General features: G+C 39.8%; 1 protein-coding gene across 1 annotated transcript in view; it reads left to right on the forward strand.

Moving 5' to 3' along the window:
• The window catches only part of Hel89B (histone acetyltransferase 1), a 44,952-nt gene extending 32,971 nt beyond the window's left edge, over positions 1-11,981 (forward strand). Inside the window, 9 exon segments of the mRNA XM_069502753.1 lie at positions 151-386; positions 2,352-2,532; positions 2,643-2,938; positions 3,575-3,748; positions 4,432-4,605; positions 5,365-5,513; positions 6,379-6,637; positions 7,116-7,291; positions 7,702-11,981. Of these exon segments, the coding sequence (XP_069358854.1) occupies positions 151-386; positions 2,352-2,532; positions 2,643-2,938; positions 3,575-3,748; positions 4,432-4,605; positions 5,365-5,513; positions 6,379-6,637; positions 7,116-7,291; positions 7,702-7,951 (1,895 nt within the window). The 3' untranslated portion in view covers positions 7,952-11,981.
• Positions 11,982-17,287: the final 5,306 nt, after the last annotated feature.

A 17,287-nucleotide genomic window follows, 5' to 3' on the forward strand; every position in this document is an offset into this window, starting at 1 on the left:
TGCCAGCCCCATCGTTACAAACTAGATTAAAATCAAACCTACATAGTTAAACCTAAAACGATAACAATTTGAGAGAATCACTAACAAATTCATACACTTTCATTGCCGAAACGGCACAAAAGTTACAGCTTATTGAATTTTTGTTGTTAGGGCGAATGAGCGACCACAACGAATCCGTCCGCATGATGTCGACGCGTTGTTTCGCGACGCTCATACAACTGATGCCTTTGGATGGAGCAGTGCCGGAGCCCGCCGGCCTGTCCCAGGAGATGCGGGACAGGAAACTGAGGGACAAACACTTCTTAGAACAACTCTTCAACCCCAAGTCCATCAAAGACTACAAGATTCCCATACCAGTGTCTGCGGAACTAAGGAGCTACCAGCAGGTGAGTTAGGATCATAGCGTGCTGCGTGCTATAAGTAAGAGCGTTAGGAGAAATATTAGCCTTTCCCAGGAGATGCGGGAGAGGAAACTGATGGACAAACACTTCTTAGAACAACTCTTCAACCCCAAGTCCATCAAAGACTACAAGATTCCCATACCAGTGTCTGCGGAACTAAGGAGCTACCAGCAGGTGAGTTTAAAGATCATAGCGTGCTGCGTGCTATAAGTAAGAGCGTTAGGAGAAATATTAGCCTTTCCCAGGAGATGCGGGAGAGGAAACTGATGGACAAACACTTCTTAGAACAACTCTTCAACCCCAAGTCCATCAAAGACTACAAGATTCCCATACCAGTGTCTGCAGAACTAAGGAGCTACCAGCAGGTGAGTTTAAGGATCATAGCGTGCTGCGTGCTATAAGTAAGAGCGTTAGGAGAAATATTAGCCTTTCCCAGGAGATGCGGGAGAGGAAACTGATGGACAAACACTTCTTAGAACAACTCTTCAACCCCAAGTCCATCAAAGACTACAAGATTCCCATACCAGTGTCTGCGGAACTAAGGAGCTACCAGCAGGTGAGTTTAAGGATCATAGCGTGCTGCGTGCTATAAGTAAGAGCGTTAGGAGAAATATTAGCCTTTCCCAGGAGATGCGGGAGAGGAAACTGATGGACAAACACTTCTTAGAACAACTCTTCAACCCCAAGTCCATCAAAGACTACAAGATTCCCATACCAGTGTCTGCGGAACTAAGGAGCTACCAGCAGGTGAGTTTAAGGATCATAGCGTGCTGCGTGCTATAAGTAAGAGCGTTAGGAGAAATATTAGCCTTTCCCAGGAGATGCGGGAGAGGAAACTGATGGACAAACACTTCTTAGAACAACTCTTCAACCCCAAGTCCATCAAAGACTACAAGATTCCCATACCAGTGTCTGCGGAACTAAGGAGCTACCAGCAGGTGAGTTTAAGGATCATAGCGTGTTGCGTGCTATAAGTTACGAGCGTTAGGAGAAATATTAGCCTTTCCCAGGAGATGCGGGAGAGGAAACTGAGGGGCAAACACTTCTTATAGCCACTCTTCAACCCCATGTTCATTCTACGAAACTTAGGAGCTATCAGCAGGTGAGTTTAAGGACCATAAGTAGAAGCCTAAGGAGAAGTATTGGTCTATCCCCAAGAGAGCGGGAGAGGACAAACACTTCTTAGAGCAACTCTTCAACCCCTAAGTCCATTAAAGACTGCATGATGCCTATACCAGTATCTGCGGAACTTAGGAGCTACCAGCAGGTAAGTTCTTGTAGCTTGAGCGATTAAAATTGCTCCAGAAACATGATAGATTATCACTTACCACAGATTACATTGGCGATACCTGTCCGCAAAGCTTGCGTTGAAAATTCGGAATGGCTAGATAGACTCACTCAATTATGGCGCAAGTTACGTGATTAACTTTTTCTTCGACTTTACGGTCAATTCACTTTTATGAAAGCTGCTATTCCACAAATGTTTTATTCAGTACTAGCTTTTGCTCGCGACTTCGTCCGCGTGGACTACACAAATTTCAAACCCCTATTTCACCCCCTTAGGGGTTGAATTTTCAAAAATCCTTTCTTAGCGGATGCCTACGTCATAATAGCTATCCGCATGCCAAATTTCAGCCCGATCCGTCCAGTAGTTTAAGCTGTGCGTTGATAGATCAGTCAGTCAGTCAGTCAGTTAGTCATTCAGTCAGTCAGTCAGTCAGTCACCTTTTCCTTTTATATATTTAGATGACCGTGAATGTAGCCTGTTTCATTCCGAACAAAATACTGTAACTTTTTTGTAGTTGTAGAAACATTTAGTTTTGTCCAAATAATTCAAGTTGTGATAATGAACTGTTTTATATAATAACAGTAATTAGGCTTACAATCAATGATACATAATCTTTGTCTTCTCATTTTTTTGGAGTAATAATATTGTTTCAACGTTTACAGGCGGGTGTAAACTGGCTTCGGTTTCTGAACGAATACAAACTACATGGTGTTCTATGCGATGACATGGGTCTGGGCAAAACGCTGCAGTCCATCGTGGTAGTGGCGGGCTCGCACCACGAGCGCAACCTTCGCGGCGACCCCGCTATGCCTTCACTCGTCGTTTGTCCACCAACGCTCACTGGTAAGCCCATTACAACCTTTAATACCTAAATTATCCATACATATTACAATGCGAATCTGTCTGTCTGTTTCACATCATTGTCAAATTCACATAATTGCATTCCTTTTCAGGCCATTGGGTATTCGAAGTGAACAAATTCATACCAACCAAATTCCTGAAACCGCTCCAATACGTGGGTCCGCCCGCAGAACGGGAGAGGCTGCGGTCTCACGTACACTTGTACAACCTCATCGTAGCTTCGTACGACATCGTGCGGAAGGACATAGACTACTTCAGCAGTATCAAGTGGAACTACTGCGTGTTGGACGAAGGCCACGTCATTAAGAACGGGAAGACCAAAGCTTTCAAGGCCATCAAGCAGATCGTTGCTAACCATCGGTTGATACTCTCGGGAACGCCCATCCAGGTGAGTTACAGAACTTCTGTTAGGGATTTTTCTTCATCATCACCATTATCACTGATAGTTATCCGCTGCTGGACATAGGTAGCTTTAAACAATTCATACCAACCAAATTCCTGAAACCGCTCCAATACGTGGGCCTTGTACAACCTGACGTCAGCCGAAATAAAAATATACCATCAGCTCGAAACTTCAATCTAGTGCTGACTAGTCAGTAAAATGGCGGCCACGCGCATTAGCAATTTGCGGGCCTTATACCAACCAAATTCTTTGAACGACTAATACGTGGGCCCGCCCGCGGAAAGAGAGAGACTGCGGTCTCACGTACACTTGTACAACCTCATAGAGCTTCGTACGACATCGTGCGGAAGGACGTAGACTATCAGCAGCAGACATTTTGGGTTTGCCGTGAACATTTTACTCAGCCGTTCAACTCAAGCTCAATTTTACATTTTGCCGTAAACAGTGGAGATGTTACATAAACAAAACAGCCAAATTTTGCCTGTTACTATTAGCATGCAATATTTTATGATACACCTTACAACGTTTACATAGTTTTGATAAAATTAGTCACATTAAATACTTAGTCACCAAAAAAAAATAGTATTACAAATATAAAAATTTTCTTTGTCATTCGAACAGAACAACGTCCTGGAGCTATGGTCGCTCTTCGACTTCCTGATGCCAGGGCTGCTGGGGACCGAGCGGCAGTTTACTGCGCGATACTCGAGGCCCATCTTAGCCGCGCGAGACCCCCGCGCTCCGCCTCACCATCTGCAGGCTGGGGCTCTGGCTTGCGAAGCCCTTCATAGACAGGTAAGTCATATTTTTGACGTGATAACGCAAAAAATTTGATATACTGGTAATTAACAACTTCCTAAATTCATAATATTGGAACTATTTTATTATTTTTATTGCCCATAAATGACCATTTGGATGGCGTATATTTTTTGTAAATATAAAATTTTTAGCGATAAGTTTTTTCTGTATGTAGTTATATACTATATATAGTTTTCTTTTGTATTGAAATAAATTAGCTAATTTATAAAAATCACTGAAATTTTATTATTATTTTAGACTAGATCATGCCCGCGACGTCGTCCACGTGTGTTTTAAGTTTTTAAAAAATCCCGCGGGAACTCTTAATAAAAAGCTCCGGGATAAAAAGTAGCCCATGTTCTTCCCAGGGATGTAAGCTAACTCTGTACCAAATTTTATCAAAATAAGTTGAACAGTTGGGTCGTGAAAAGCTAGCAGACAGGCAGACAGACACACTTTCGTATTTATAATATTAGTATGGATTCGGTCATTTTTGAAGTCGACAAAATAATTTTCACATTTTGGATTTTTTCCTTTCGTGAGCATGTGAATACGATCGTAGGAAATTACTGGCCATTTATTAAATAGAAAGGATTCGTATAAAATCACAATCCGGGAAAAAACTGATTGACGGTTATGTCTACGACCTTAGTTCGCTGTAAGTTTCTTTTATTTTCAAGGTGCTTCCATTTCTCCTGCGTCGCGTGAAGGAGGACGTGCTACGCGAGTTGCCGCCAAAGATCACACAGGACTACTACTGCGACCTGAGTCCCCTGCAACGACGCTTGTACGAGCACTTCTCCCGCGAACACATGCCGCAGGACCTCGAGTCTTCCCGGACACATGTGTTCCAGGTAAACCTTTGTTCCATGTTAATATATTGTAACTTCTTTGGTCACATTGCTAGAAAAAACTTCGAGTAGCATTGAGGAACTGCTTATCACTGGCAAGATCGAAGGAAAAAGATCCCGCGGACGAAGGCCGAGACGTTGGTCCGACCAGCGGGGTAATTACGTATCTCGCGACAGGCTTGCGACAGGCGTAAATCTCGCAATCATTGCTGTCAAACGTCCGGCTAGAGAGAGACAGCAATAGCCACAAAGCAAAATAAGAAGAAGAAGAAGAGAGCAAATAAACTGTCGGATTGCTACTGCTGTCGCTACTGCAACGTTTTACGTAATCACCCCGCAGATACGAGAAGCGGTCGACACACCTTGTCTGCTATGCCTTCCGTACGGCCTCCAACAGGGAAAAATGGCACAAAATCGTGAAGAAGGTGATATCTCGAGGGAGCCAGGATTCTCAAAATTGAGGAACCGACGAAGAAGAGAATATATTCTAAAGTATTGTTCCCTTCCAGCATCAGTTTTCCCCTGCAAATTTAATATGTGTATTTTCAAGTCAAGAGTGTATAGGCATTTTCTTGGCAAGCCTGGTCCTCACTTGCCGGCAGGTCCATTTGCAGCCAAGCGCTAGTCTATAAATAAATAAAAAAAACTTAATAGTACCTTTATATGTATAGGTGTGAAATTCGCAAACTATCCTACGAGCAATCTCAGTCAAACGGTACTCCTATAGTTTTTTTTTTCAAAAATGATTTATTGTCTTTTCAGGCTCTGCATTATTTACAAAATGTTTGCAACCATCCCAAACTGGTGCTGGTACCGGAGCACCCGGAGGCGATGCGCGTCGCGAAGCAGCTGGCCTCGCAGAGCTCTTCCTTGGACGACATCGAACACGGCGCCAAACTGCCTGCTCTCAAGTAAGATATTGCCACGCAAAACAATACTCACAACGAAAGTATACAAATAGAATAAGTTAAATGTGAAAATTTGGCAGTCTTAATCCATACTAATATTAAAAGTCAGTCTGTCTGTCTGTCTGTCTGTCTCTGTCTGTCTGTCTGTCTGTCTGTCTGTCTGTCTGTCTGTCTGTCTGTCTGTCTGTCTGTGTCTGTCTGTCTGTCTGTCTGTCTGTCTGTCTGTCTGTCTGTCTGTCTGTCTGTCTGTCTGTCTGTCTGTCTGTCTGTCTGTGTCTGTCTGTCTGTCTGTGTCTGACTGTCTGTCTGTCTGTCTGTCTGTCTGTCTGTCTGTCTGTCTGTCTGTCTGTCTGTCTGTCTGTCTGTCTGTCTGTCTGTCTGTCTGTGTCTGTCTGTCTGTGTCTGTCTGTCTCTGTCTGTCTGTCTCTGTCTGTCTGTCTGTCTGTCTGTCTGTCTGTCTGTCTGTCTGCTAGCTTTTCACGGCTCAAGCGTTCAACCGATTTTGACGAAATTTGGTACAAAGATAGCTGGCATCCCGGGGAAGGACATAGACTACTTTTTATCCCGGAAAATTAAAGAGTTCCCACAAGATTCTTAAAAACCTAAATCCACGCGTACGAACTCGCGGGCATCAGCTACTTAGGGCATGACTTCGTACGCGTGGATTTAGGTTTTTTAAAATCCTGCTTTGATTTTCCGAGATAAAAAGTAGCCTATGTCCCTCTCCAGGTCTTAAACTATACATGCAAAAAAACACGTCGATCCGTTGCTCCGTTGCGACGTGATTAAAGGACAAACCAACAAACAAACACACTTTCGCATTTATAATAGGGGTAGTGATTTTGATCATTTTGTCATTTCTGCACAGACAATTACTACTCGACTGCGGCATTGGCACATCGGCAACAGTCGGCGACTCCGCTGCAGTCGTCTCCCAGCACCGAGCGCTGATCTTCTGTCAGCTCAAGAAGATGCTGGATATAGTAGAGAAGGACCTGCTGCAGAAGCATCTGCCGTCCGTCACATACTTGCGGCTGGACGGCAGCGTGCCGCCGCATCAGCGCCACGCGATAGTGACGCGCTTCAACACCGACGTGTCTATTGACGTGCTGCTGCTCACCACTGCTGTGAGTATACCTGCTGTGAAGGACTACTTCAACGGCACTTACCGTCCGTCACATACCTGCGGCTGGACGGCAGCGTGCCGCTCATAGTGCCCGGCAAACATGAGCAATTAGCAGCGTAGTCGGTGAATATCGTGAAACAAGCAGACTTAGGAATCACCTACCACTATACCGCAAGACGCCGGGCAAGTTTCCACCCCTGTCTTCAACATTCCATCTACGCGTACGAAACGCTTTGCGTCATCGTTCCTTATACGCATGGCTAGGGTCTGGAATACTCTTCCGAGATCAATGTTTCCTGCCAATTATAGTCCGGGTATCTTTAAAACAAGATCCGCCTGCTCGTTTGCTCGCTATCTCTATTTAAAAAAAAACCAATCGTGACAATTTTCGTTGTTTTCCAGACACTGTAGAACTCGTAGAATTCTGTGCTGTCGAGGCATCCAAATTTGTATAAATACACAACCTCCCTTATTTCCAGGTGGGAGGTTTAGGGCTGAACCTGACGGGCGCCGACACGGTGATCTTCGTCGAGCACGACTGGAACCCCATGAAGGATCTTCAAGCCATGGACCGCGCGCATCGCATCGGACAGAAGCGAGTCGTCAACGTCTATCGACTCATCACCAGGGACACTTTGGAGGAGAAGATTATGGGGTGAGTTGGTCTAGGTCTAAACCTAACGGGCTCGGGTGATCTTTGACTGAAACCCCATCCCATCTTCAGGCCATAGACCGTGCACATTGCATCGGACAGAAGCGAGTCGTCAACGTTCACCGTCGTCTCATCACCAAGGGGAACCATAATAATCTTCTTCTCCACCATTGAGAGCGATTTAATCTAGAGATGAACCAGTTGCAGGTGATATTCGTAGAGCACGTTTGGAACCCAAGAGTTGCTCGCGTAAATCGTGTTGACTTGGACACTTAGGAATAGTGTGGCCGGGCCTAATGACACGTTTGTGAAAAATGAAACCCATATATACCTACACTAAATATAAATTGTTTCAATCTCTTTTAATCTGTTTTCCGTCTTTAAAAAAAATTTAAAGGATTTTTTCTTTCCAGATTGCAAAAATTTAAACTAATGACGGCAAACACGGTAATCAGCAGCGAAAACGCGGCCATGGAGACCATGGGCACAGACCAGCTGCTCGACCTGTTCCAGACGTCACCCGCGGCCGGACCCTCCACGTCGCACCAACAACCCCCCAAGCCCGCGGTGAGCAACCTCCCAGACTTGTGGGACGATAAGCAGTACGAGGAGGAATACGATATGAGCACGTTTGTTAAGGGCCTCAAGAAAATGAAAGCTTAGGTTGAGATCTATGGAGCGCACTTTCAGTTTGCTCAGACTTAAGTCACTGTTGAAACGTGACGCTGGCATAAATCTATCTCGTTTTATCTGACGCTTAGTCTGAGAAAAAAAAGCCATAGATCTCAGCCTTCCACAGAATTTTTACAGAGTACAGAATTGGAATACACCAGTTTTTGACGAACGTATTTGGCAAATGTGTACTAGGCTCCTCGTATAGTTTTTTCTCGTCTGAAAATTTTCATTTCATAAACTCTTATTATACGCCTCGTGTTTAGATTGGGCGCAAACGCAATTGAAATAAATCAGTGTTATTTTTCTTTTCTGTTGGATACGAGTAAGTGTGTACAGTACGCGGCCGAAAGTAATGTACATCGGCCTTCAGAATGACATTTCGGCTTTGTAGAGCGTTGTCTCTGTCACTCATACCTATATGACGTTTTGTTGGTCTCAACGACGGAGACTGCTCTACAAACCTATCTCATTCTAAAAGTCGATGCGTACTGTAGTAGATATTAATTTAATGTTCAGGCTTAATTTAGTAGAGGCTTACACTGTGATGGAGCAATAGAAAACTTCCTTCAAAATAATATATTTTCACTATTTTTTAACATATTTGTAAGGAATATAAGCCTTTCAATAGGTCAATTAGTGTTTGGATAATAAATAATAATGATCTTGAATTTTTATATAAATATCGTTTCTAAATGCTTTAGAATCCATAGTAAACGCTTTAGAAAGAGTTGCCTTACCAGTTATATACTTTAAATAAATAAACTTATTCGGAAAATAATAAACAGTTATAATAATTACGACTAAATGTGATGAATACATTTTTTTTTTCATAAAATATTTGTGAACACTAAAGTTAAAGATAAAATACTTAAAATAATGAAACACAGGCTACGAAGCAAACCTAATACTTTTAATATACGCATACCTTTAAAATTAATCTTTACATTGTAATGTATGTGTTATGCTCCTTGTTCTTGTATTCTATCTAAAGTTAGGATAGCGCTCTCTCTGTTCCGTAATCCCATACAAATGATAGACAAAAATCTCAATATGCGTTAACCATTTTGTGTCACCGACGTACAAACATGTTTACAAAAAACATTCGAAAATGTTCACAAAAACCTTCGAAATTCGGAAACATAGTTTCGTTTGTGATTGGTTGGTGGCTAAAAATAGTTGACGCCCACTGAGATTTTCGTCTCTGTCATTTGTATGAGATTACGTTACAGGGAGAGCGCTATACTTAGGTACTTGTTGCCGTGGATATAGTACATATCTAGGTGTAGGATTCGCGGTGAATAGGTTTCCGTTGTGCGTTGTGCATTCTACTCAGCTGTTTTAACTTTCAATGATAAAGGGGAATGCCGAGATTTGGCCCAAAAATGCCCAGCATGTTCTTATTGTGAAAAAATTATATAATTCTTTTTAAAAAAAATTAAGTTTTTAATACCTATGTATGATACATGTATTTAACATTGTAGGATGCGTTTGTACAATTTGAAAATTGATCCTATGGAAAATAAAGAATAAAAATAATTTGCAACATTGAAACCATCTCATTTTAAAATCCATATTTTTACCAATTAATTGCAGTATTATATACCATTGATTCCATATAGTGTCATGTGTGGGCACCTAAGGGCCAAATTTACTATGGCTACCTGGCATTCCCCTTTATGTACTGTAGCTATTTATAATATTATAACTAAGCTCGTAGAAGTAAGGTTACATCCTCATTTTCTTGTGTTTCTTAATAATTTAAAAATAATAAGAAAAATATTTATTTTCATTTACTCTTATAATATGGTAGTTGCTGTTATAAACTGTAATTAATATTAAGTTCCTTATAATGAGACGTACCTCAATGCGCTATTTGGCTATACACAAAATCTCGAAATTAAAGTGATAGGTCAAGACTACTCTAGTAGGTATAGATAGCGACAGGTTGACATGACAATCGGGGTGTGGACGCCCCTCACACCTGCGCAGCCCCCGCGCTTACCCGGAGTGGGATAGCGCGGGTGTCGTACGGGTGTGCGCCCCCCCCCCCCCCCCCCCCCCCTCGTAACCCGATTAGCATGCGTCGCGAACTATAGGTACTGTTTCTTTCCACAAAGTAAATTATTGTGAAGCAATGTTGGTTCTTTTAGGTTAAAATCTATAGAACGTACTTAGTCGTCAACACGAGACAGAGTTATATATCTCTAGGTACGTAAATCTGTCTCGTTTTAACTCCATCTTAAGTCTGAGCTAAGTACGCTTTATAGATCTCAGCCTGGAGTTATATCGCTCAATTCAACTGAGTCAAAGATTTGTGTACAACCGAATTAGTGGAATTAGTTAAATATTTCTTTTCCCCAATAAATTTGTGTTTATTTAAATTGAAGTATAGAATGTTAAGTTGAAGTCATATTGCTTAGTCATTTTTGTAGGTGTAGAAGATAAGTTACAATGTGTAATGTATTTGTACGCGTAATGGTTTTCTCCTTTGTTTTATTTGATTTATTTATGTTTGTATCTGTCCAATTCAGTACGACGAAATTCATGAAGGGTAAACATATAAATAATAATAAGCAACCATAGTGAGCTTTGCTTGTATACAGTCACAATCTTAAACTATTCTGATCAACGAATGAAGAGATTGGAAAAGCGCGGCATGTTCAAAAAAATTCAGTATGGCAGCCCCAAAATTACTATAACAGACCTGGAATAACCTATTTTTAACAGAAATGAAATCAAAGGAATTCAAAAGTATCTAACTAGATTATTCCAGGTCTGTTTTTCCAGTCTCTACTTTCGTTTGCTACCCCTTTCGTAATGCTCTCTGCAGCAAAGGATAAAGGATAGCACTAGATAACCTGTCTAGTTAAGTTTTATTTAGAGATTGCGTACAACAGCTTAGCTACATGTGAGTTGTGACTGTTCACACTTGATTTGTATTGGTCTTAGAACCCGCATTAGAAATATCTACCCTCATCTGTTATTTAATAGTGATAAAGAATGTATGCTAGCTAATGTATAGATTGATACATCGCAAATAGATTGCCTAGCGAAATCACGTGCTAATGGTGTTAAACAGTAAAATAAAATTAAATGTAATCAATCGACTTCTTTGATTTAGTTATTTATGAAAATCTAGCATCACCTGAGAGAATATACCCCGAGGAGTTGAAACATAAAGATTGCCTACTTTCCCCTCTGCGCAACTATAGGGTTCTTAGGTATAAAGAGATAATTAAGCGTTATTAATATACTATCGTCTGTTTTTAATCGAATTTTGTATCCAATGAAAGATTATTTTATTCCCAATCTCTCCGCGCGGAGGGAAAACTAAGCATTTAATTGTTTTTTCAACTCATTGTGGTATAATAATCTTTCTCGACTTTCATAAATAACTAGTACACCCCTTCCGCTTTCTTTAATTTTTATAATATCCTCTACCGTAACGTTGCCTGGAAGAGATCGCTATTTTAGCGATAAGGCCGCCTATTGTACATGCTGTATTTGTTATATGTCTATTGTTTTTGTTTTGGTGTACAATAAAGCATATTTTACTTTACTTTTACTTTACTTTAACTAATAAGGGAAGTTGATCGTTTTTTTAATATCATTGGCAAATGGCACGTCATTTACTAGGCAACCTATGTGCGATGTATCAATCTACACAATATCTATCATATTTATTCTCTATCACAATTAAATAACAGATGATGGTACATATTACTAATACTGGTTCTCTATCTATATAAAATTAAATAAAATTTAAGTCTTTCCAGTAATTATAATTATTTGGGATGACCATTATTGTATCTAACTTTAGTTTATAACGAAAGGTTATAATTATAACTTAATTTAGTTTCCTCAGGTACCTATCTGTTGTTTTTGTTTGTTTTATTGTTTATCAATAACTTCTTAATCTTATGTTAGCTTTCTTTTATTACATATGTTATCAATTTAAGTCTGAAGCATATTATTGTTTGTATATCTACCTGTATTTTTCTATAATAAAGTCGTTAAGTAAAAACACGTTCTTTATTTAATACGTTGTTAACGTATACTTACTAGTGGGCCCGGCAGACGTTGTCCCTGCCCGGAAAAGCAGCGCCACATTAAATGTGATATTTTAAATTCAACATTTATATTTTTTTAATCAAGCTGGGCACATGAATATATTTTATGTTCCAACCAAAGGCAGTAGTCCGACCGCCGCGCCGACGATGAACGAGAAACTAGTAGAACTAGAAACTTAAACGAGTTGGCGATCAGCGGGAAGCGAGTGTGTAGTTTCGATAGTTTTGTCGCCGGGCCATAAGCGAGTGTGCACGTGTGACAAGTGATTACTCGCGCCATTCGCCCGCGGTCGCTCAGTCCTGTGCAAACCTGCGCGCGAGCGAGTGAGCATCGCTGAGCGAGTTAATTTTTGAAGGCTCGTCGCTCGGCGACAAAACTAGTAAAGCGAGTCTTCGCCGGCAGTGTGAACAGTCAGAGGGCAACTTTTGATATATGCATCTCTTTCGTTTACACGGAATGTACATAATTTTATTGTGCGTTTCTTGAGAGAGAAAATCGCCGACAGTTAGTCGTTTTCTCGCCGGGCGGCGGTCAATGCCTAACTTTAGATTTTTACCCGACTGCGGCGAAATCCAAAGAAGGGTTATGGCATTATTACTCAATCTATATATATAAAAGGAAAAGGTGACTGACTGACTGACTGATCTATCAACGCACTGCTCAAACTACTGGACGGATCGCGCTGAAATTCGGCATGCAGATAGCTATTGTGACGTAGGCATCCGCTAAGAAAGGATTTTTCAAAATTCAAACCCTAAGGCCCGGCGCCCATTATCGGCATCGGCACGACTGAGGATTTTAGGTGGCAAATAGCAATGTACATTAACATAATGACAATAAAGTAGAAATTTCCATTATATATGGTCGTTATAATAAAAATACCGCTTCGGTATGCTTGAGGCTGCTGTATCGGCAGCCTTAAGAATGCTTCGGGATGCTTCGACATCCTTCGGTACGCCGCCGGCGCCGAGGCACCACTCGGGGATAGCTTGCCCTGCGGGGCTACAGGACGGTGCGGCATGCTGTAGGACGCCTCGTCATCCCTAAGAACGTTGCAGCATGCCAAAGCATAGTTTCCGACAGTGTGCGCTTGCATGTAGGATGCCGAAGGATCCTGTTCCTTGCCGATGCCGATAATGGGCGCCGGGCCTAAAGGGGTAAAATAGGGGTTTGAAGTTTGTATGAAAGTCTGTCAGTTTTGAAGTTAGAATCGCGAAAGTTTGTAATTTACACTTATCTATCTTATCTAATATTTATACCCTAAGGGTATAAAATAGGGGTTTAAAATTTGTGTAGTCCACGCGGGCGAAGTCGCGGGCATAAGCTAGTAACATATATTTAGGTAACTTTATTAAACAATTTCTCACAATGTTAGACACCTTTCTAAAGTTACCCGTAGCTACAGCACTAACTCGGTTGGTGATTCCTTCTTTTTGCCCCCACACTATTTATTTTTCATAAAAATTTGGTAGCACTGGAAATGTCAAAAAATGGTTTAAAAGAGAGAGCAAAGTATTTTAAACATTTTTAAGTACTACTTCGTTATGTCGATTAGAGAGAGTTCCAAAACGCATCGCATCGCAACGCAACAAATCGCATCAATTAAAATAATAAAAAAAATTAAGTTATTTCCTAATCAAGTTTTAATTGCGTAAAATGGTGTAACAATTAGTTATTTTAAACTGACACTAGGTGGCGCCACAGTTGATCAACACCATGGCGAAAGCGATGTCAACCGTGTGTGGATAAATTTTTGTTTTCAACATAAAACTCTTGTTTCATGTTTGTTTATAAGTGAAAAGACTCTTCGAAAACTAACTTAAAGTGTTGGATATTCAATCAGTGCGGGGGCAATTAATCGAAAGTTAAAAGTTTGGCGTAAAAAGTTGTAACGAACTCTGCGATCATTTGAGAATTCAGGTGTCAACGAGGTAAGAATCCGAAGCTTTTTCCCAGATTACGACTTCTAAAATTAACACTTTACGCATTAAAGCACGTTTAACCGCTCTTGAACTTAGTAATTATATGCATTTGTGCCGGTTACGAATGCACCTAAACAGGTAATAGTTATAAATAATTGTGTGTAAGGTTATGTCTTGTCCTCTCGAATATCAATTGGCTTAGATCTCGTATTTAGTTTTGATATTTTAGTTATGTAGTAATATTAATTATTTTTCAGATAAATAACAGTTGCTTAAGTGTATTTTCTGATCTACTTTTTCCTATTGTTTACTCGATCAAAATAGTTTAACCTCATAAAATGGGGGCAAATAAATTCTTCATAGAATTTTATTTACTTTTACAATATTTACGTACCTACCTACATTTCTTATTTATATACTTTATGAATTGCGCCTCTGTTAAATTTGCTGCTCTTTTAAACTTAAATCTAATTTTTGTTGGGTTAATTATATAGGTATACTTCATTTATTTACTTATAATAATAATAATAATCATATATAATATAAGTAATTTTGTTTGTTATTAATCTACAATTTTAAGATTAATCAACTGAGACATATTAATCATCTACTTATGAACCAGTCATTATATCTATCTACGAGGTACTTTGTAAAATCTGTCTACTAGTCATATTTTTTCTGTTTAAGCCTGGTTATTGTGTGTATTGTAGCATCATAAAGAGAAATATCTCCCTTTTCTAAACTTATCATTTTAACAGTTTTCAGATTAAACTAATTGAAGTATTTGCTTTTATCATGTACAAAAACGGGCTGAACCACTTCCTTTTTGAAAGTTGGTTAAAAATTATTGAAAAAGACACTGCATCAGCCCATTGTGAAATAGGTATCACATAATTTAGGTTATGGTTAAAAGAGCACTAGCCTAGTGGTGAACACGTCAACCTCCTATTCCGGGGTCGGGAGAGAACTCCCGAACTCTAACTTATGTGTGTTTTTAAAGCAATCAAATATTACTTGCTTTAATGGTGCAGGAAAACATCGTGTGGAAACCTGCATGCCTGAGAAACTCTCCATAATTCTCAAAGGTGTGTGAAGTCTGCCAAGTCTTGGCCAGCATGGCGGACTATGCCGAAATCCTTCTAATTCTGAGAAGAGATCCTTGCTCAGTAGTTTACCGGCAAAGGGTTGATCATGATGAAATTAGATCATAAATTATTATCAGGTGCTAGTGATAATACTGGGACCAACAGCTTTAACATGCTCTCAGAGACACTTAAATTGTTGACTATAAAGCAGTCCAATCTCCTCCCTAAATGTGACTTATATTTTGTTGATTACAGATTTACTAATCCTATCTCAAACCTTGACAACATTCAAGAAAATAAGCTTTATCAAAGAAAACCTTGCAGTAGAAATAAAACAGTACTGAAGAAAACGACTGTAGCTAGCTGTCACTAGTGACTGTAGTATACATTAGGGCTGAGATCTATAGACTCATAGAGCACACTTTGACTTTGCTCAGACTTAAAATTGAGTTAAAACGAGACAGATTTATGTGAGGGACATAGCTCTGTCTCGTTTTAACTTAAGTCAGACTGCACTCTATAGATCTCACCCTAAGTTACTATGTATCAAAAGACTGTAGATAGTTTAATCATGTCTTTTTGAGTCATTTAATTCATTCTCCATTCCATAAATTAAGTTGTATGTAGGTATTGTGCTTTGATAATTTCACATTTGCAAATAGGTACATAAATTATTATCTTTATCTTTCCCATCATTTAAGACATTAGTACCTTCTTAATAATCCATACTAACAATATGAATACAAAGTGTGTCTGTGTATATACTTTTCACTGTCCATCCTTTGACTGATTTTGATGAGTCCAGCTTGCATCCAGGAGATGGAGATAGGATACTTTTATCCCAGAAAATCAAAGACTTCCCACTGAAATTTAAAAAAAACCTGAATCCACGTGACAAAGTCATGGGCATCATCTAGTAAGTTTTTATTTTTTTATTTTATTATTATTGATCACGTAAATTTTAAAGGTCATAACATAATTCATACAGTCGTCATTAGCACACTACAAATCAAACAATTTTGTACAGAACTGTTTGTACCTACATACCAGGGTTGTTACGAATGCCAATATTTTGACATCCGCAGATGCGGATGCGGATTATTAGAAGTTCCGCATCCGCAGATGTAGATGTCTGAATTAGTGCGAATGTTCCGCGTTTACGGATGCGGATGCGAATATCTGTAACACCCTGTTGGGTATCATTATTCACTTTTTGATTGGTCAGTTAGCTAATGAAAAATAACCAAAATAAAAAATCAACTAGCAAACACGCGCGAAGTACGCGCCACTCTGGCCCCGCGCAATTTTTTTGCAGATCGTTACTTGTTCCAAATACGAATCCGCATCCGTAAAAACTCCGCATTAATTGATGGGGATGCGGATGTCTGAATTAATGCGGATGCCAATATCCGTAACACCCCTACTACATACTTATTTGTTGTCTATCTATTTGTAAATTGATAGCTTTATTCTCTCATGTTCACAAAACAATTAGCGCCTCTAGTTAATCGTCGAAATCCAAAAAGCCTATTTGGTTCCAATTAAAATTGATCAATAGGTATATTGTAAATAAAAACTAGGCATCACGTTTTTTGAAATTCTTATCTGAGTTGATAAATCTACGAGTAGGTACAATTTACACATTAGGATGATGATTAAGGATTATTAAAAATCCTGTGGGAACTTTGATTTTCAAGGATAAGAAGTAGTCTATATCCATCCCCGAAATGCAAACTATCTTTGTACCAAATTTCTCCAAAATCGGTTAAAAGGGCCATGAAAAGATAGCAGACATATAATATTAGTATGGATAGCCAATATTAAATAGTAATTCCAAACTAGAGTTAGAGAAAGCTCTTCAAAGAGGCAGATGCGTGATCGATCCTTTCTCTTTATATCTAGGTTTTTTTAAAAAGAGGTTTGCAACAATCAATTCCCTTTGTGAGCGACATCAATGGGGGCGGTTGCTGTGTACCTATCCTTTGATCTCGCCGCCCTCTGAAGATGCGACATTGCGCTAATACCGCCGGCGCGGGCCACAACGGCGTAAGCGACCCTCGAACCTGCTAAATGCTATGTAAAAAATAACCCCTTTACGATACGTAATAAAGGTTTTATTGACACACGAATCACTAAGGTACTTCACGTGGTAGTGTGATATTGTAACATACTGTCATACCCTTTGAATGTTAATGTTCATAATTAGCATTTTCGTCTTTAACTTTTAGCTTCCAATAGCTATTTAT

The sequence above is a fragment of the Maniola hyperantus genome, chromosome 13 (genome assembly GCF_902806685.2).
Source record: "Maniola hyperantus chromosome 13, iAphHyp1.2, whole genome shotgun sequence".
In the NCBI taxonomy this organism is placed as follows: domain Eukaryota; kingdom Metazoa; phylum Arthropoda; class Insecta; order Lepidoptera; family Nymphalidae; genus Maniola; species Maniola hyperantus.